Here is a 22,024-nt window from a genome sequence, read left to right as displayed (position 1 = left end):
CATGCACGCGTGAGATTACTGGCCCCTCCTCCTTCTTCCCCTGCATGTCTCCCCTCTTCTGCCTGTGCTGAGATCCATTTATCTGCCAGGCATATTAGAGGAGCTAAGCCTGTGATAGAATATCCTTGAGGCAGAATGTGATAGGGAAGTGATGTTTGCATGCCGGAGAAAACACAGTGCTAGAGAATCATTATGCAAATGAAACAAAATATACATTTTAAACTTTAGAGCTTTTTAAATGCTCTTATTTCTTTACCATCACCTCAGACCATGTCTAGTACAGGGAAGTTACTCAATATTTGTTGCTGGACCAGTTGATGGTGATAATGTTGCTGTGATTCTCCTGGAGAGAAATAGCTGATTCTATTTTTCCTGTAGTCAGAATTATGGTTGTATCAGCAGAAAATGTGATCATCTTTCTCTTGGACCCAAATTCCATATCCCCCTGATCCTTTGTCTGTTTGAAGTAGTCATAAGTTTGGGAGAGAAATTTAAGGTCAGTTAGATCATTCTCCTACCCAGTGAAGATTGTGCCCTCTGACAGGTCAGGAATGAGGACTCCCCCGAAGCAGCAATAAGGCTCACATTTGTGATACACTTTAGACTAGTTCTCATGGTTGGCATCCACTGCTTACATTAAATTGAAATAATCTTTGATTTACTCTCACTGCATCTTAATGCAGTCCTGTTGTGCCTCAAAGAATAGACCAGCTTCAGGAATTTAAAGCCAACTCCTAATCTCAGTGTTTCCTTCTCTGAGCTACAACTCTCTCCTTGGAGCAGCCTCGGTTTGGTCTCTATCTTAGTCTTTTTGACAGAGGCTTTAGTTATGTTTGTCAGTTAAAAGTATGTCTTGTAATGTGAAGACATATTTCTAATTGTGTGTATAAATATAATTGAGTTTCTCATTGCTGTGATTTTCATTTTCTTACTGTCATAGTTTGATCACAGTTTTTTCAAACCATATTTTGACAGTTTGTTGGTAGACTAGAGCACAGAGTTTGTTATTTTTATTATGAAATACTTCAGATATGCAGAAAAATGGAAAGAAAAAGAGAGATATTGAATAGAGTATAAGGTTTGTTTTTATTATGAAATATTTCAGATATGCAAAAAGGTGTATTGATGATAAGCATGGATGAACTTACTACCTCAATTTAGCAAGTGTTATTTTTCAGTTTTCCTTTTAAAGAAATGTCTATGTTTTTCAGTCATGGTTACATTATTAAAGAAAATGGGAAAAGGGAAAAGATAGCCGAAAATATGACAGTTATCTCCTATTGCATTTATGAAATGGTGAAGTCAGCCAATTGCATTTTTAACTGCCAAATTACTTTCAGCTTTTCCTGGTAGGCATGTAGGTGGATCAGGCCTTTCAAGCACCATGTTTGTAACTGATGTCATTTCTTAACAGACAGTCCTGGTTTCCTCCACCCCCTCCAGGCTACAATGCCACCCCAAGCACAGGAGCAATCAGAAGGTAAGGGAAAGTGTCAGATCTAATTGCTATGTAACTTGATGGAAGATTGTGTTAGATATTGACAGCATATAATTGCAAATCATTAGAATAAATTGGAGGCAATTTTGTGAACTCTGAGTGCTGAACAAGACAGTGTCCAGCGGGAGTGAGGTCAAGGTACACGTGTCCCTGGTAGGAAACATGAAAAGCTGTGAGGATAAGTATGTAGCTCTCTAGGTTTGCTATAGACTGCCATAATGAAGTACCACAACCTGTGTGCTTATCAGAAATTTATTGTTTTCAGAAGCTAAAAGTCCAAGACCAAGATGTCCAAGGGTTGGTTCCTTTAAGAGGCTATAGAGAATCTGCTCCACACTCTCTCCTAGCTGCTGGTGGTTTCCAGGAAGTTTTTGACATTCCTTAGTTTGTGTAAGTTTGTGTTCCCAATCTGTGCCTTCTTTATATGGCATTCTCCCCACTGGTGTGTCTGTGTCCAAATTTTCCCTTCTTCTGAAGACATCAGTCAGTCTTATGGTGGGCACGTACTGTGATCTCATCCTAATCTATTTAATTATATCTGCAATGACCCTTTTCAAATAAGGTCACAATCGTCACTGTGGGTTAAGACTTCAATGTATATGAATTTCGGGGAACAAAATTCAGTCCATAAAGGAGCAGAGTTGCCAAGAGCCAGTGAGGTTCCAACGTGGGTTCCCAGTGCACACTCCTTCAAGGCCATGATTGACCCAGATGACCAGATACGTGTGGATATGTTTAGCCATATCCTTGCAAACTTTACAGATAGATGGGTATCTTCTATTTCTATTTTTTGCTGAAAGCAATAATATTAACAAAATTATAGACTCTGTGGAGGACACCATGTTGGGAAGGTCAGCAACAATTTAATAAATATTTAATAAGTGATTATTGTGTGTCAGATATTGTTCTAGGATCTTGGGATGGATGGATGAAGGAACAAAACATGGATTCTACCCTCTAATCTTCAAAGAAGCAGATACAGTGTAGAACTTCTATAACCTCTGTCATCTCTAACACAGGAGGAAAAATAGGTCTTCCATTTGTTTTAGCTTTAGGGTATCCAAAATTATTTTCATGTAATCAGCCCCTAGAATATTTTCACCTATATTTCCATGTTTCAATGACACCAATTTTTCCAAGTCAACGATTGGAAAAGAGAGCCATTATTAAATGGCATGCTTGTTATTAGAGTGTTATACTTCCTAAAATTTTCATCTGCTATGTAGGCTTTAATATCTCCTTTTTTATTTCCAAATAATATTTGGAAATAAATGGCCTTTATTATAATTTAGGTTTTATCTATAGGGACATAAATGAATTTTGGTTAAGTAATAGACATAATTTACTTGATTGCTTTTTTTCACCATTATTATTGCAGCTGTATATTCATATATACAGATATATACTATTATATATATAATTATTGAACATTGAACAATCACAACTTGGAATTATATCCACCTTCTGATAAAATGTTTTCTTTTTAAATCTACTCATCTACAGATGAGTAGTCTTCCAATCATATGAACTGCCAAGACTGGATTATACTTCTAGTTTAAAACCTTATTTCCCTTCAATCTGTTATCAGATATTCTCATGGGTGTTGTCTTTCACGGAAATACCTAAGTGGGGAAAATAATAAATAGGAGTTTTTCTAGTTACTATTGTTTCCAGGGATTATAAGACTCATTCAATTTTATTTTGCAAGATAATACCTGATATACTTGGAAATATTTATTATTTATTTCAAAATAAATTCTTATTTTTATCCTCTCCTAATTATTCTAATATTAATGTAAAGTAACACTATAATAGGTGGTTATATATGTGTAAAAATATGGAAGGGTTATTCATGAGTTAACATCCCATGCTTTCAGCTTGTGAATCTCTGCTTGCACAGAACTGACAGTCCTTGGCTAAATGCCCTTAGAATTTATGCATTGCTGGATGTGATTTACATGAAAGATAAAATGAGTCACAATACTCCTATTTCTGATTCCTGGCTCATATCCATAGCACCAGAACTAAGGAAAAAAAGATGATTGGACTTGGTTGATCAAATTAGTTATCCATTCCTTTTTTTAGAGTCACAGATTATTAATATAATGGCTAAACTGGGAGACATCTCTTTGAGGATCAAAGCTAATGTCATGCCAAGTTTTCAGAGGAAGAGAATAATAACAAAATAGCAATGGCTTTGATTTATTAAGTGCTTTTCTTTGGAAGAGCTCAAAGTGTACCTTCTGTTTCTCACCTTTAATGCCAATGCATTCCAAGAGCTGAGAAATTGCCTTTTTAGTAAAAGCTGAAAAATAGAAGCAATTATTAAATGACAAAAGGAAACAAAGTCTTCCAAATGAAATCTTTGTCCCCTTAGGAGACCAAAAGAAAGTGAAGAGAGGTCAAAAACAGATAAAATGGGAACAATGATGTTTAACGCTAGCTAATACAATACTCACCTTATTTTCTTTCATCTTTCACATGTACTCTTTGTCTTCTCCATTTTCTCTCCCTTCCTATCTTTTACAAACATTTTTTTCCTTTAATGCTGATATCTCTGTTTTCTTTTCTGCTCTTCATTTTATGCATCTTCATTTTTCTATCACCTAATCTTTCCCAGAGACTTCATTTTCTCCCCATATTCCTGTCTGTGCCACACTCTTGAAAAGGCCGCCATGTTCCAAATCATGACAGGAGAGAGTCCTTTTCCTGTTCTCCCGTCCACCCCTTTGATTTTGTTGTAGCTTTTGATACCAAGGATCACCCAATTCCTCAGTTGTTCCTGTCTTGACTTATGCAGTGTGGAGGAAATCAAACTTAGCTGTGTTTAGATTGAACACTTGTGTTGGTATGTTTGGATTAAAATTGATTATAGACACTAAATAAGCTGTACACCAAAAGGTCTCAGCTTTTTTTATCAACAGAAGAACCCATGGTAACATCCCTTTAGGTATATATGTGTGTCTGTCTACACCAATGACTGTGTAAATCTGTGTTTAAATTTATTTCTACATCTATAATTACATCTAATGTAATCTATCTATAGTTAATATAATTTTCTAAAATACCATAGTTTATAGTTAAAGGCAAAATATCAGCTTCCTAAGAGAAGTGTTTTATTTATGATATACATGAATCTTAAAATGAAAGACTTAAGACCTGGATGATCAGATAAAATTTTGGAGTTTAAAGTTGAATATCTTTGAAAGCTCTTGTCCCCTTTTTTGATAAATAGGAGATAAACTGTAACTCATGATAGTGAGGTGTAAAAGGTAAAGTTTGCACTTACATAATCCCTTTTCTAGATGATTTTAAGGTAGCCCTTCATCATCAGTATGCAAGAGTTCTCTGATCTCTTCCTTCCCTTGCTGCCTTGCTGGGAAGGGAAACAATCAGCCAGTGTTTTGAATGACCTATGTCAATGAGATGATTTCCTCTGAAATCTTCCAACCAAATACCACCAGAATCTATAGTTTCTTTTCATTTTAACCAACCTAAATCAAACTTTTAGCTTTCTAGTAGCTGTTCCTCAGTTCATTCATCTGTCTTTTCTAATACCTTTCTGATCAAACCCTGCTTCACTGGTTTGCCTCCTTTCTATATCCAGATCTTTGCATCTTAAAAAATAGCCTCCATAAACTTAATAGTCTCATCTTACAGATCTGTCCCATTGGCACCCCATCTTTCCGCATACCCAAAGTTCTTGGAAGAACTTGGTACTTTCCAACTCCATTTTCTGCTCCCACCACCATTCATTCACAGAAACCACTCTTGATACTTTCCAACTCCATTTTCTGCTCCCACCACCATTCATTCACAGAAACCACTCTTCCGGGCTCACTAAGGACCTTGCTGGTAAATCTCTGTTGACACATCAGCCCCTGTGGCTACTTGAACTTTTATCATGTAGTTGTTTAATAGACAACATGAATATTTGTGGTGTCACTCACTAATTCAGGGTCAGCCAATGAAGCCACTGTGGACAACAAAAAAAACTGTGTTTTTTTGTGCGTGTGGTTTCATTTTCCAAGATAGAGAAGAAAATATGCGACCGATAAAAGTGAAAACACACCTAGGAAAATTACCATGTAATTAAATGCTTGCTCAGGATTTCATGATTTCTCACCCATATTCGTTTCAACCTCTTCTCCTTCAGTGGTTTCCACTGCCGGTTAGCTGATTGGTAGAGTTGAAGGCAGAAAAAATATCCTGATTGAGAAGTGCATTGCCATGGCAACCATGCACTACAGTTCTGTTTTTCTGTCTGTAACTATAAATGGGAAAATGTAACCTTTCTCACCATGCTGAAACATTTTTAACTCTACAGATACCAAACCATGTAGAAATTTTGCTGTCAAATGAAATTAAAACAACATATTTCATTTTATCTCAACAAATATCTTCTTTACATTAATTAGAATCTGCTTTGTAAAAAAGAAAGATTCAAAGACTCAGTAAACTATCAAAGTAAGTGACTTTAAAATCTTATCTAAATTCCTAGAATACCCATTCCAAAATTTAACATTGTAAAAACATTAATCTGAGTTAAAGTTGATTAATTTTAGAAAAGTGTTGTTCGAATACAACAAGGAGAAGGAAAAGCTGAGGATATGGAAATGAAAGTCTTAATCGTTAGCAGTGAGTTATTTTTTCCTCAATCCCATGGGGTGAACACAGACAGTCCCTGACCTTCTAACTAACACATTTTCAAACAACAAATCAGAAACACCCCCACTGCCTCCCTCCCCATTCAGATTCTCTTTGAGACCCTGTACCCAGACAGCCACTTAAAATATGATGAAGCAGGGAAACTTCAGGTTCAAAAGTGGGATGAGGAAGAAGCTATGAGGATCAGGATACTTAGGGGCAAGCACTCAGTCAAAGTCATCACCCTCGCAGCTGCAACTCCTGCTGTCCAATCATAAAAACCAAACTGTTTGACCTTTTAAAACTTTTATTTCACTGTTTTGTAGTTTTGCCCAAAGGTCTATCAACTAGAGATTATAAGTCTCAGCTCATTTAAAAACTAGAAAAGTCTAATAGGTTAAACAGGCTATCTCTGATCATTCCAGTCTTATGGTCCATTACAATAGCCAACATATGGAAACAATGCAAATGTCCCAAAATAGACAAATGGATCAAAAAGTTGTGGTATATTTACACAATGGAGTATTACTCATCAATCAAAAATGACAAACTTATGCTATTTGCAGCAATGTGGATGGAGCTGATAGGGATTATGCTAGCTGAAATTAGTCAGAAGGAGAAAGATAAATACCAGATGGTCTCACTTGTGGAATATAGAGTGGTCTCACTTGTGTAATATATCTATGTGGAATATAGAGAAGCCAAACAAAAGATCAAGAAAATGTCAAAACTAGCAAGCTGACCATAAAACTGAGGCATACAACAAAGAAGGGGGCAGAAGGGGGGCAAAACAAGGGAGGGATGAACACAAAGGAATATGGTGATGATTCATCACCATGAAAAGGTGGTGGAATTACTATGGGGACTACAGTGATGTAAGGAGAAAATTTAATTAATTAATAAAAAATATTAGGCAAAATGCACAAAAAATTTCCTGCTAAAACTGGGGAGACTTATTGCACATTGAGACAATGATGGTTTGGATTTTGTGGAGAGGAGATGACTTTGGGGCAGGAAAACTCTGGGAGGCAGGGAAACCTCAGTGTGGTACAGAGTAGGCACTGGAGCATGCTGTGCCTTTGAGAGCCTGGGGGAAGGCGATGGTAATAATGGGGTGCAAGGACCAACATTTTACTTAACTGTTTTCATACTCAGGAAACAGTGTGGGGACACTTCTTTATCCTCTCATGTCTTCTTCTTCCCGGGTATATGAAAAATGTAGCTTAAGTGGAATCACACAGTGTCAATAGCCTTTTGAACCTGACTTCTTTCAATTAGCATAATGCGTATGAGATTCATCCCTGGGATTGTATGTCTCTGTAGTACATTCCTTTTCATTGTTGAGCAGACACTGCATGGAGGTACACAGTTCATTTATCTGTTCATCAGTTCAAGGGCATTTGTGTTGTTTCCAAAGATGCTTTAATGTTCACATAAATGTTTTTCATGAAGATAAGTGTTCATTTCTCTTGAATAAATGCCTGTCGGTAGGATTGCTAGGTCTTATGTAAATATGTTTAACTTTATAAGAAACTGCCAGTTTTTAAAGTGGCTATACCATTTTCTTTCCCACCAGCAGTGTAAGGGAGTATACGTTGCTTTCGTTCTTAACATCATTTAGTATTGTCATTAAAATTTTTTTTCAATCATTCTAAGAAGTGTGTAATGTATCTCATCATGGTTTCAATTTGCATTTCCTAATAGACTAATGATGTTGAAATCATTTGCTTATTTTTTCATTTCTTGGTTTGTATATATATATATACACACAATATATATACATATATATACAATATATATAATATATATGTATACAATATATATATATACACATATGTGTATATATATATATAATGATTTGGAAAAACTTCTTCCCAGTATGTGGCTTATATTTTCATCTTCTTAAGGCACTTTATAGGACAAACACCTTTTAATATAATGAAGTCCAATTTATCAAGTTTTTTAAATTTATTTATTTATATATATTTTACATCATTGTTCTTTTTTTTTTTAAGATTTATTTATTTATTTATACAAGCACTGGGTACAGTCAGAAGCATGGGAGGGTGAGAGAATTCACCAGACTCAGAGCGGGGAACAGAACAGGCAGACTGACGAAATACACTGCTAAGGGGAGCAGTGGGCACAGCAGGAGAGGTCTGCATGCCATTTGGACCCTCGCCGGTGGCCAGGGATTGAACCGGTGCTGCAGAGGCTGCGGGCAACTTCGCAGCCCAGTGCTCAACCGCTGTGCCACCAGAGGAGGCCCTCAAATTTTTTTTTTATGATTTGTGTTGTTGGCAATATATTTAAGAACCCTTTGCCTAACCCAAAGTCACTGTTTTTCAAAATGTTTTATAGTTTTATGCTTTACATATAGGTCTATGATCCGTTTTGAGAAGACTCGTTCTTTTTTTTTTTTAAAGACTTTATTCATTTATGCATATAAGAACTGGGGTATAGGCCAGAGGTGAGAAGGCATTCACCAGAAACTAAGTGGGGAGCAGAACAGGTAGATCTCCTGAAATACACTGCCAAGGGGATCAATGGGCGAGAAAAGAAAGGACTACTGTGCCATGAGGGTCAGCTCCCTGGCCAGCCAGGGATTGAACTCATGCCTCAGTGGCTGGTGATAGCTTGATAGCTCTGAGGTTTAACCCCTGCACCACCAGGGAGGCCCTGAGTAGACTCATTGTTAATGCTGAAAGCGTTTATGATTTTTCATCTGATAATAGTTCTACTATTTTTATGTATACAAGAAAACATCATGAGACCAAAAGTTGCTATGAATTCAGCAAAACTGAAAAATTTATCTTTATATATTGACCAGTTAAAATTTATCTGTTCTTATAAATTATGCCATTTAAATTTTATTAACCATGGACAGCATCTGGATATATACGGAAAATGCAGTACATGTGTATACAAGACACTTAGTCTATATCAAATGCTCATTAATCTGTGAAATTGAGAATTCCTTGCAGGAATTCTGCCAACTCATAATCACATTGTGGTTTTATTGAAATGGCCACTGACTGCTAGTAAGTGAGACATTATCTCAGTAATAATTATTTTGAACAAGTGTTTACATTATAGAAGTTCTTGGGGTGCAGGCACATTTTGAATGCCTAAATTTGTCCCAAGCACTATGATGTGCCCTGACATTATAAATGGGGTGGTTGTGGAATAAATGCTCAGCCAAGAACTCTTTCATTGGGTAAAGAAGTAATGCCAGGCAATGTATTGTGATTAGCTATTCATTGGCAATATCTGCAAGAGTATTGGTTTGATACAGTATGAAATAGGAAAAAAGGGCATAAAATTTGATGTCAGAAAGATTGCAGCAAATCCCAGACTAAGCCATTAGCAGCCTGACCTAGGGCAAATTACCTTTTTGTTTATAAACTAGGGCAAATTACCTTTTTGTTTATACTTAGTGAAAATAATAATAATAATATGCACTCCACAGGACAGATGTATGATTTGAATAAAATAATGTATGTGAGAGTCTGACAAAATTGGCATATTACTGAAACTCAGCGAATATAGTTTCCATTTCCTTTGTCATTGTTGGAATAAAAGTTTCATTTGTGGGATAGAGAAGCTAAGCACAGTGGAAAGTGAAAATGAAACTAACAATTAACTATCAGAGTCCATTGTTTTTGTTTCTGCTAGACCTGTGCTACAATAGTAGAAATGTTCTTCACAAAGTCATTCTAGAAATGACAGTCACAGGGCCAAGCATGTCTTCCTCAAAAGCCACAATGAAAAGAAGTGATCTTTTAGCAACAAATGAAATGGAAATAGCATAAATAGTTTTGCAGTGTTATTTCCATGAGCTTTGACATTTGGGCTAGTATCTACAAGTTTTCATGTGTTTCTTGTGAAAGTTGCCTTTTTATTCCTGAAAGTTATTCTTTATAATTATAGTCACTAAAGAGATGGCATTGATCCTGCAAAGATCTTGAGGGGTTGAGGGAAGGCCAGAGGTAAGATCCAGGGTCAACTTCTCCAAGCTGAAACATCGCATCTCAGGGTGATATTCAAACAGGATCATTCTACATGAATGTCTCTTGTTTCCTTCTCTAAAACACCCTGGGCTACAGCTTCCTGCCTCATTCTTGCATTTTAATCCCCCTGCTTGGCATCACATCAAGCTCCTGGCACAGTATGAATGACTTCCCTCATTGCCCCAGGGCTTGGATTCTGTCATCTGTGGCTGTCATTGCAGAGATGCAAATGAAGACTCCTTTGAGGTGAATTGAAGCCAATGTGGCATTGCCTGGCCCTCGCCCAGCAGGGGTGTAAATGCATCACCCTTGGAAATGAATGTGCCCCTCTGCTTTTCTTGGCCTTCACAACTGCACACCCTCCTTGTGTGAATTGTAATTCCCTCTTGCACACCTGGGTGCTCCACAAACCGTCTCTGCTTTGTGTAGCCATATTCACTTCTTTTTGCCTCTGAGACACACCTAAACAGTATTTACCTGCCTGTTTGAGCGCTTAGCCGTCCCATCACTCCTAAAGCACGTATCTAGCAATTTTCTATTCTCTCCTTGCACTATCACATTTGGTCTCTTACCTGTAACTTTCCCATCATCATATGCACATGTAGTAGTAAACCTCCCGACCCACCAACCTTCACCTAACTACCCATTTCTCTCTTTCCTCTTCACTGCAAAATATCTCTAAAGAGAATCTCCATCAGGGCCTCCCCGGTGGCACAGTGGGTTTAGTGCTGTGCTGTGAAGCTGTCCACAGCCTCTGCAGCACAGGTTTGATTCCCGGCCGGCCCGGGAGATACCCATATGGCTCAGCAGACCTCTCCTGTTGTGCCTGCTGCTCCCCTCAGCAGTATATTTCATCAGTCTGCCTGTTCTGCTCCCTGCTCTGTCTCTGGTGAATCCTCTCACCCTCCCACACCTCTGACTGTGCCCCAGTTCTTGTATAAATAAAAAATATAAAGAAGAGTATCTCCATAATGCCTCTACTTCCTGGCTTCCTACCATGTGGAAGTGACTTCCTTCATTCCTATCATGTTTTTTCCACCACTGTTTCCTCAAAACTGCTCTTATCGGGGTGACCCTTGATCACTATATTGCCAAAACCATGGTAACTTTCCTATCCTTGTTCTATTTCATCTATCAGTAGCATCTGGAAAGTTAACATTCTCTAACTCTGTTTTATTTTTCTTTATAATATTTTTCTTTATCTGTCATTTATTTCTTTGTGTATTAAAAGCCTTTTGAGAAAGAGAAACAGTCCATTTGCAGAATGCCTGGTGTGTAGAAAGCTATCATTAAATGCTTGTTAAATAAAAAGCATGATCTCATTCAGTTCTGGCAATACCCCACCATCCTATCAGAAGGGTTTTTTCAGATAAAGAAATAAAATCAGGTAACCCCTGTCACACAGCTGGCAATTCAGGCAACCTGATTCCAGAGCTCCTGTGCTTATCTGCCATGCTGCAGAAGGCAGGGTGGGGATGTGTGGGGTGCAGATCACAAGGGCTCTTTTAGTAGCTATGGGGCTTATCTCGAGGATAAGAGGGAATAACTAGGGTGGGAGTGGTGATGAGGGGAAGGATGTCGTGGGTAAGGTGTTGCCGCTACCCAAAATGTGTGCATAATTGCTCATCTCCAGTTGCCAGGTCATTAAACTGTGCCAGCTCAGAGCCTGGCATTGGAGTTTCATTGGAAAATTCAGGCTGACAGTATGTGTATGCTTTGCTAGTATCAAACTAGCCAGTGCTGACAGTAGTTAAATCAGATTAAGTTAAGAGTTTTAAATCAACTTCACCTTGAGGCCTGTGGGATTCAAAATCTTTTTTGCTATTTGTGTAGTAGTCTGATAGTTGACATAATTCCTAAAGAAGCTTATATATTAATTCCCAAGAACCATTTCCTATGCTCACATGCTGCTGCTGACACAAAATACAACATTTTGAGCTAGATATTCTAGCAAAATATTAAACTGTTTAAAAAATATGTATTTTTAGCTTTGCTTTAGTTAAAAGATGAGGTTTCCAAAATTATGATTAAATGAAGTTTAAAATATCTGTAATTTAAATATTTGACTTTGATGTTTACTGCTCCACAGGCTCTGACTTTTCAGGGACCTCATGCAAGGAAGTTGTAATATATATGAGATATTTCCGTACAAGCAATAAATGCATTTGGTTAAATGAATTGCTGCTTTCTGTTTTCAAGGGAGCCAGCTGTTCACCCTCCAATACCTCCAAAGCCCAGTTCTCCTGTTACATCTCCTCACCTGCTGAGACAGGATAATAGGTAAGAACTAGTATTACAGAAATTCTTGAGAATTTCAGGAGAAATAAAAAGCAAATAAATCATGACCTCTTTTATGCAAAGCACGAGTATGAGTTTCATGCTCATTTGCTGAAAAACTTGTAAAACTGTTCTAATTTTATTTGCCAATACAAGTGTGTATCTGTGTACCTTAGAATATTTATGATCATTACTTGTCTTATGGAAATGCACCTTCAAGATAGAAACTGAAAATTTTTCATGACTAAGAGGTATTTGTGCTCAGGCTTCTTGTAGTTTATGTGTTAAGAAACAACATATATGGAAGTTTCTTTCTGAATATAAATAAATATATACATATATAAGATACATGTATATGTATTTGACACATATGATTTAAATATATAGCCACAAAATGCATATATATATATATATATATATCTTAGTAAAGTTTCCCATTAAGAGCTATATTTTCTGATAAAAGACATTATTGAAACTTTGTGTTAGTTTTAGATCCCCACTTGTCTTAGGAATAGCTCTAGTTCTTAAGTCTTGTTTTAGCGCTGGCATTTGTAATTAATTTCAAAACTATCACAAATTTTGAAAAATGTTCTCATTAACTTGTCTCCAAATCAAGGGGAAAAAAAGACAAACTTGCTTTCTGCTTTGAATCTTTGTCACTCGATAATTAATACTTAGAAATAAAGTTAGAGAACTGAAAATCTTCCCATATGTTCCTATCAAACTGTTTTATAATCTCAAACCATTTTTCAAACTTTACATTGCACATTTTCATTATTATTGTGAGATTTAAAAAATGGTATATCAATGAAGACTGAATACATTACATCGGCTTGATTGCTTTTCTTTGATTCTTTTGTATTTTTTGCATTTTGATGGTGATTTTTGACAGCATGTAAGATAATTCTGGAACTAGTCTTAAATAAGAGGGCAACTTCAACTAGAAAGTGCTAACTGAATACAGAACTATATAGCAATAGGGGTTCAGCCTCTTGAGTTACAAACCAAGTTCTGAATTTCCACTCAAAGAGACTTCGCAGGGCTTTTGAAATTTTGCTCTTAGGATGAGAAGGTAAAATTTTTTAATGAGATAAGGGAATACTTCATTGAATTAGTTAAAAATATAGACCGGATTTATAGCTTTTTATTGCACAAGGTTATAATTGTACTCTTAAAAATAACTCCTCAAGCTTTTAATCTTGTGTCATTTTCCTCTTTACTCTTATACTATTGAGCAATTAAATACTAATTTGAATAGGAGGTACTTTTAGGGGGCCAAAATAAATTTGCTTTAATACCACCTAAATTCTAATCTAAAATCAGTGACTCTAAAGCAGTGAACTTGTGCAGATTTAAAAGAAGCTAAATTTCATGGGAATTAGTCTAATCCATTTTTACTACTCAATTTCTTTCACCAATGATCTTAAAAAAAATAAAATTAGGACAACTAGCATCCTTTAAATCCTGATTAGTTTAATCACAGCAAGATGATTTTTAATGAAAGAATATGAAAGGAAACTGTTTCCTTATGTAATTAACACTTGTCCTCAGGAGGACAGAAAAATAGTTGAATAGTGCTTCTCGGAACAAGCATGAATTTCTAAGTAGGTCAATAAAATACGTAGAAAAAGAGCAAAGAGAAACCCTACATCATAAATTGTGACAGTCCCTAACAATGAAAAATTTAATCTGTCAACTCAATTTTGTCATTTTTAATGTGGTAGGGGTAATGGACCTATAATATTTCCATAATATCTGAACAAATACATTTCTTGATACTATGTTACTATGTAAATAAGTCTTTATGAAAAACATCTTCCCTTCAATGACTAATAAAAAAGATCCTTCATATTTTAAAATATTATATTATTATGTATAAAATGATAAATATAGATATGCTTTATTGATTACAGAAGATTCAAAAATAAGCATGAATATATTCAGAACAGTTATTTCTAGTTATACACAGTGGTTAAAGGCGAACCTGTGAAATTAGTACATTGGACTCTAGAATTTTATTTTATTTTATTTTTTTATAAAGATTTGTTTAATTTATATATACAAGCACTGGGTACAGTCAGAAGTGGGGGAGGGTGAGAGAATTCACCAGAGCCAGAGCGGGGAGCAGAACAGGCAGAAGGACCGAGGTACACTGCTGAGGGGAGCAGCGGGCGCGGCAGGAGAGGTCTGCGCGCCATGTGGGACCCTTACCTGGCGGCCGGGGATCAAACCGGCTCTGCAGAGGCTGCGGGCAGCTTCGAAACCCAGCACTCAACCGCTGCACCACAGGGGAGGCCCCTGGACTCTAGAATTTTAAATAGAAGATGGTTAAGTTCAAATCTTCCAAAAGAAGAGAAACCAAATGAAAGTTCAAGAAAAAGTCAAAATTAGCAGCTGCCCATAGAACTGAGGCCTACAGCAAAGGAAAGGGTGGGAAGGGGGACAAAACAGGGGAAGGAAGAAGACAAGGGAAAATGGTGACGATTTGAGGGTGATACTGTGGCAGGAGAACTATGAGGACTACAATGATGTAAGGAAAAAAATTAATTAAAAAACCCCCCAAAAATCCTACCTAAAGAGTTAAGGTAAAGCTTTGTTCTTTCAAGTAGTGTTATGGCTCCAACAACTTTGATCTCTGAATATAAATGTTTTCCTATAAATTTAGATTTAACAGAAAAGTGTTTTCTGACCTAACACCTGTTTTCTTTAAATTTAAAAATATATAGGCAGATACGTCCTCCTAAACCAGGTGCTTATATAGAAACCAACAGATCTGCTGAAAGAAATCTAAGGTACGATGACCTATATCTCTGTAATTATAGAAATGATTAAACATGCTTTGTAAGAACACTTAAAAATCCAAAACAAGTAATAATGAAATAGATAAAATCAGTTCTCTGCTGACTTCCGTATAGTGGCTTCTTCTATGTTCCTACAAAATTTTATTTCTTTTTCTTTTATGTCTATCTCACCTTTATATTAAGAAAAGAACTAAAATTCCATGAACATGATGCCAGAATAGGATCAAACCCCTTAAGAGAGGAGAATACCTCTTTATTCCCAGCACTCATACCAAAGTCTACAATATAGTTGAGCCTTACGTATAAAAAATTAGCTGAAAAGATAGCCATTTGCTTGAACTTGTCCTACAAAAGCTTTGTCAGAGTGGACTGTATAAAATCACATCCAGCACCACCTGCACTATCAGAAAGAGCTCGCAGATAGTGTTGAAGCCTTTGGGTATTGTTTCCCCAGAAGCATCCTTATGCCTGTTGTCTTGTACTTCCCATCTAGTTGAGTACTTCATATACATGTGTTTTTCTTTTTTAGAAATGACACTACTTTTGAAATTAGTTTTTGAACAATGCTGTTTTTTAGGTCTACTAATTTGATTAACCATCTTTCATGATGGTAAAACACATATAACATTAAATTATCATTTTAACCATTATGATTAACCAATTTTTCTGTCAAAAATTTTATGATCTCGGGTCTCCCTGGTGGCACAAGGGGTTAAGCACAGTACTGTAAAGCTATCCGCAGCCACTGCAGCACGAGTTCGATCCCCAGCCGGCCAGGGAGCAACCCACATGGCGAGGCAGACCTCTCCTGTCCCACCCACTCCTCCCCTCAGCAGTGTATTTCAGTCAGTCTGCGTGTTCTGTTCCCCACTGTGTCTCTGGTGAATCCTCTCACCCGCCGCACCTTTGGCCTATACCCCAGTTCTTGTATGCATAAATAAATAAATCTTTAAAAAAAATTTGTGATCTCCTTTGGGATCAAATTGGGACTCGGAGGAGTCCCAGTGTGATACATCACATGGATATCTGACCTTTGGGTAGACACATGTTTGCCTTGTGCCTAGTAAACTTATAGTGCAACTTTACCATAGCAATTTCCAAACTGTGTCCCATGTGCCCCAAGATGTTCATGCATGTTCCATGAAAGAAAGGATTAATAGTCCAATACATTGAGAAAACACAAAATGGAGTTTTTTGCCACAGGAATTCTCAGGACCTTCAGTGTGCTCATATATTTCCTGAATCTCCAGAGTTGGGCACACTTCCCACATTTGCTTAACTACAGAATTTTTTCTTTGTGAAGCCCCATACGTGCTCCATGAGACATTGCTTGTGAAGCAACTCCATTTAGAATGTCTTAGACCAGAGTCAACTTCATTTCCAAACACTCTATTTCCTGATACATCCTCCAGGTCTGTGGAAACCTAAGGACCTTTCCAGTGATCGTTTTTCATGATCTAGGGAGACCGCGTGGCTCAAGTGCTTCCAACTGTCCTACAGTTTAAAATGTACTTTATTTCACTTTGGAAACCTAGCGAGACAAATACATTCACCTTATGTGAGGGACTACTCATCATTTGGATATGTGGCTTAATGCTCCTTGGTTCTGACAGAAAAACGTTTGAAAGCATTTCTGTTTCTATGTGTACAATTAACTGTATTCATTTCCATATGCGTTAAAAATTTTATTGCAGTAATATTGCACTGTAACATTATATAGGTTGCAAGTGTACATCTTTGTAAAATAACCTATATATATTATGTTCACTACCGAAAGTGCAATTCCATCTACAGATGAGCCTTTTCTTACCTGATTTACCTGCTCCACCCTGCTTCCCTTCTAATAACCATTAATTTGGTTTTATTGTTTAAAGGCTTGTTTTTGTTTTGCTTATTTACATATCCTTTTTTATTAATTATTTTTAAAAATTTTTACATCATTGTTCATTTTTAAACAGTATTTGCTTCCCCCCACCCCCTCAGGTGTAGTCCCCATAGAGTTTCCTTCCCCAAGGCACCTGTGCACCATAACCCCAGTCCACTGTGCTCCTCCCTCCCTCCCTCTGATCCCTCTCTACCCTCCTCCCCTGCAGGATGTCTCTAATTTATAATTGTCCATTTTTGCTTTGTTGTGTTTTGTACTGTTATTTTTTTACACTGATGTCTTATTGGGTTCCCCTATATACCTGCTGTAAGTGAAACCATCCAACATTTTTCTTTTTCCTTCTAGCTTATTTCACTGAGCATAATTCCTTCTAGCTCCTCCACGTTGCTGCCAATGACATGAGTTTCCATATCCTTTTTTATTTTTTTTTATTTTTATTTTTTAATAATAAATTTTATTTTTATATTCCCCCATACAACTGCCCATGCCCCATTCTGACCCTTTTTTAAATGCAGAACCTGGGAACAGACAATACACCTTTAGGAGAAACTAGTTAATTTACTGACCACTAGGTGGCAGAGCCAACACCCAGGTGGAATGATGGAGTGCATGGGTGTGTGTATACCAGGACAGAGATGTGCTAGAATTATTTTGCTATTCAGTTAAACTCAATAATAATTTCAGAACAATATTTGAACTATTTTTTCATTGAAAACAGATAAGAAAATTTTAGCTATTTCAAGGATTACTGTCTTTAACTCTTATTTTTCACTGTTTGAAGGAGTCAGGATCTTGAGAACATTGTAAAAGTAGCCTCTTCACTTAAGAAGACTGACAAGGGGTGAGTTTTTAGAACTTTTGAGTTTACTTTTTTTTCTTTTTATGTTTCAAAAATATTTAAGTGGTATACCTTTAAGAGTCCCAAACATGAACAAAATTCCAATGCTGTTTATTATATAAACTTAAAAGAAGGAAAGAATCAGTGTCACTAGACAAATGTTCCAAGATTAGGTGGTACTGACATTTATGGATGCTCCGCTTACTCTTCTGGTGACCGCACACATTGTGCAGTGACCTCACTTTCCATAGGTTTGGCCTCACTCCAAGTGTCCAGTGGTGTATTGATGTTGTTTGTCTAGATCTCTACTTTTCTGTCTCCTCAGCAACCCGATTTAGAATGTCTTAGACCAGAGTCAACTTCCTTCCCAAATCCACTGTTTCCTGACATGTCCTCTGTTCTTTCATTCAGGCAAGCTCAGTATTCTGTGGTCATTCTTGATTTCCTCCATGTCATTCCCCTTCTATCTCATCTCAGTCATGTATGGATTAAAAGTCGAAAGAACCCTCATACTGACATGACCTTGTCCCAAGTTCAAACACTCATCGACTCCAGCCTAGGTTGTGAGAGCAGCTTTCCAGGTTTGCTTACTTGCTTCCAGGCTCTATCCCCATTAACCCGTTACTACCCATTATTGTCAGTTTCCCCCTAAGATTCTGTTTGAACAATTACCCACTCACTCTTCGGTACCCATTCAATTACATATAACCTCATTTAAGGTCCTTGCTAGCCTGGCTCCAACCTAATGCTCCAGAGTTATTTCTCACTTCACCATTATTCTACTCCATTCAATGCCAAATTAAATCACTTTTTTTCTATAATTTTCAGATACTTTCTTTGTTCATGTCATTCTCCCCACTGACTGTCTGTTCCAGCCTCAAGGCAACCATATCATCCTTCCAAGTCCTAACCTTTTAGGAAGATACAGATCAAGTATCACCTACTTTGTGGGATTCCCTGAGTGATCTATTGAAATGTGACTTCTGCCTCTCTAAGCTATTAGAGTCCTCACTATTCATGTTTTATAATCACTAATCATATTTGTTATTGCTTCCTACTATTGATGCAATTATTTCATCCTCTCTATCATCTCTTTAATCTCTCAGAGCAGATTTTTTCCTTATTTACAATATGCCATTTGCAGAATTTGACATGATGCTTTGTGCAAAATAGATGTTTATGCAATAGATTATGTTAAATAAGCAGTGAGAAAAACTTGAGTAAAAATATTCCATAATTTAAATCTCAAACCCACAAAAATTTTCCTTGCTTACGGAATTAAGCAGCGCTAAGAGTGATACTAGGGATCACAATCACAATCAAAAGAACTGAAGAGAAAAACCAGAAGTAACAGTTAGCTATTCTATGCAGACTCATAAACACAGTAGGAGCTCTGAATCCAGACAGGGGCTGGAGAAAGTATCTTGAATGTTTCATTTCTTTTCTCATCTTAAGTGCTTGGGTCTCTAATTTTATTTATACATTTTTGTTTAAGGTAATATTTCATTATTTATACTTGCATTTTTTAAAAAGATTTATTTATTTATACAAGAACTGGGATACAGGCCAAATGTACAGGAGGGTGAGAGGATTCACCAGAGACAGAATGGGGAACAGAACAGGCAGACTGATGAAATACACTGCTGAGGGGAGCAGCGGGTGAGATAGGAGAGGTCTGCCATGCCATGTGGGTATTTCCCTGGCCAGCTCAGCTTGAACACGCCTGCAGAGGCTGCGGACAGCTTCACAGTGCTGCGCTCAACTACCTGCCCCACCAGGGAGGCCCTGTATACTTGCATTATTTTTTAACAACATAACAGTTTACCTAACTGTACATGTTTTAGGGGTGTAGGCTCACATCTCTTCAGATGTCTGTCACCAGGTCACACCCCTCACCAAGGCACCTGTAGTCATCCACCACAGTCCATTTCATTCTTTTAGGGACTGGACAGTTTTTGGTAGGTGATCAGGATGTTTGTGGGAGAGATAGGTGAGTGATATTGAAGGGAAATTATGGTTTGAGATGAGTCAAGGAAAAATAATGAAAATTTGAGTTAAATTTTCCTGTCCCCTCTCCCTAACCACAACAGACAAGTTCCAGTGCCAAAGATATTCTTCACAGAGAGAAGCTACTACTTTTTTTTTTAAGATTTATTTATTTATTTGTTTGTTTGTTTATTTATTTATACAAGAACCAGGGTACAGGCCAGATACGCGGGAGGGTGAGAGGATTCACCAGAGACAGAGTGGAGAACAGAACAGGCAGACTGACAAAGTACGCTGCTGAGGGGAGCAGCGGGCGAGACAGGAGAAGTCTGCCGCACCATGTGGGACCCTCGCCGGCTGGCTGGGATCGAACCGGCGCTGTAGAGGCTGTGGACTGCTTCACAGCACTGCACTCAACCGCCTGTGCCACCAGGGGAGGCCCGAGAAGCTACTACTTTGACAGGGATCAGGGGAAATGTCTGTTACATTGACATAGCTGAGTATCATTACTGTGGGCCATCCAATGAGACTAGAAGTAGCTTGATTTATCCCAGCTTCTCTTTGTTATACTCCTTTGGGAAAGGGACCCTCATTCCTATCTGACTAAGAGCATTTAGTTTATCACAAATGCAATGGTGACATTTAATATCCAAAGCTTTCAGCAATTTAAAGTCATTTTAAAAGCTCACTCCTTTATTCAGAATACAATCTCCATTTTATTTTATTTCCCACAGAGTGTCTTCTCCTGATTTATGCTAATTTTCTTGTGATAAACAGCAGCAAACCCAAATCCGTAATCTCCTCACTGTGACTCACGCCAGTCACAAAGGTCTGGGCTGCGATTTACAGGATTCTTAGGTTTGCTTTTTCCCTTGAGGATACTCAGCCTCAGAGTCAGAAGGTAGAATTTCAAGCAAGAGACAACAATGGAGCATTGTGTCTGAAGACCAGATAGTGGACGTCCCACACAAAGATAGAAAATTAATTTTTGTCAGGGTCAGCAGCTTTTGTATGTCAATTTTTGTGTTTTGTATTTGCTATTAGCTTTCAATCCTCCCCATGCAATGTAAGATTACTCCAAAGGATTCATTTATATGATGACTGCTAATGTTTGCAGAGTCTCTGAGAGGAGACTGTCAGAGTCCCAGCAGCAATTCTGGTGCTACTTTATGCCAGATTGTCTTCAAAGCACACAGTGACTCAGGGACTACACCTCTTTAAGGCTGAGCCAAAATCTTGGTCTCTCCAAATGCAATTTCATATGTTAACTATAGTAAGTGTTGATTAAATGAAAAAAATTAATACTGATGGAAAACTGTTTATTACAATGACTAAATTTAATTGAGAGTTTATGGCTTGCTAGATATTAGGATGAACACTTCATATTTATTAGCTTATTCTTTTCTGAGGTAGGTATAATTAGTATTCTTATTTTACAGATAGAAGAATTGAGGCAGCAAAGGTTAGGTAAACTCACTGAGGATCTTCCACCATAAGTGGTGTATCTAGGATTGGTATCCAATTATCCCTGACTTGGGAACCTGAATGTGTAACTGCTGAGTTTCTGGGCCTCATAGTGCCCCGGTCAATTCCAGTCATGACTCAAGAAGAAGGAGGAACATTGAGAAAGTGTGGGTTGTGTGTGATTCTAGAGCAGGAAGAAAGGAGGAATAAAATTTGTAAACTAAAGAACAGGATGAAGAAGGTAAGAGAAATGAAGACAAAGGAGGAGGACAGAAAAGTTGAAGAAAAAACATGCTGTGAGGAGCAAACAGAAACAAGAACCATGTGGGAGCCTGCCTTCTTGGGTGAGAGAGCCGAGCTCATGTGGTTCTAAGGAATATTTTAGAAGTTTAGCTTTAGCTTCAACAGGTCATTCCTGAGGAAATAGTCAGAAAGTTACAGTCCTCAAATATGGAAACAAGATAACAAATTCAGCTGAACTGGAATGAGGTAGGCCTGGAACTCAAGAAAAAAAATCAGACATTCTGATGAACAAATGTTCCAAAAACTACCTTGTGCAAATACATTATGCAAAGATAGCGATCCAGTTAAAAACCTGTATTAATCATTGACTGGATG

The 22,024-nt window shown here is 37.4% G+C and overlaps 1 protein-coding gene across 4 annotated transcripts in view; it reads left to right on the top strand.

The window, feature by feature from the left end:
- SCEL (sciellin) overlaps positions 1-22,024 on the top strand; it is a 252,536-nt gene that overhangs the window by 187,237 nt on the left and 43,275 nt on the right. For all 4 annotated transcript variants that reach the window (XM_054701462.1, XM_054701464.1, XM_054701463.1 and 1 more), the window contains 4 exons: positions 1,415-1,480; positions 12,355-12,435; positions 15,159-15,224; positions 17,900-17,959. In XM_054701462.1, coding sequence (XP_054557437.1) covers positions 1,415-1,480; positions 12,355-12,435; positions 15,159-15,224; positions 17,900-17,959 — 273 coding nt within the window. The remainder of the gene's footprint in view (positions 1-1,414; positions 1,481-12,354; positions 12,436-15,158; positions 15,225-17,899; positions 17,960-22,024) is intronic.

Source organism: Talpa occidentalis, unplaced genomic scaffold, assembly GCF_014898055.3.
Source record: "Talpa occidentalis isolate TD23 unplaced genomic scaffold, MPIMG_talOcc4v2.1 talOcc4.5, whole genome shotgun sequence".
In the NCBI taxonomy this organism is placed as follows: Eukaryota; Metazoa; Chordata; class Mammalia; order Eulipotyphla; family Talpidae; genus Talpa; species Talpa occidentalis.
This window is presented reverse-complemented; position numbering and strand designations above follow the sequence as displayed.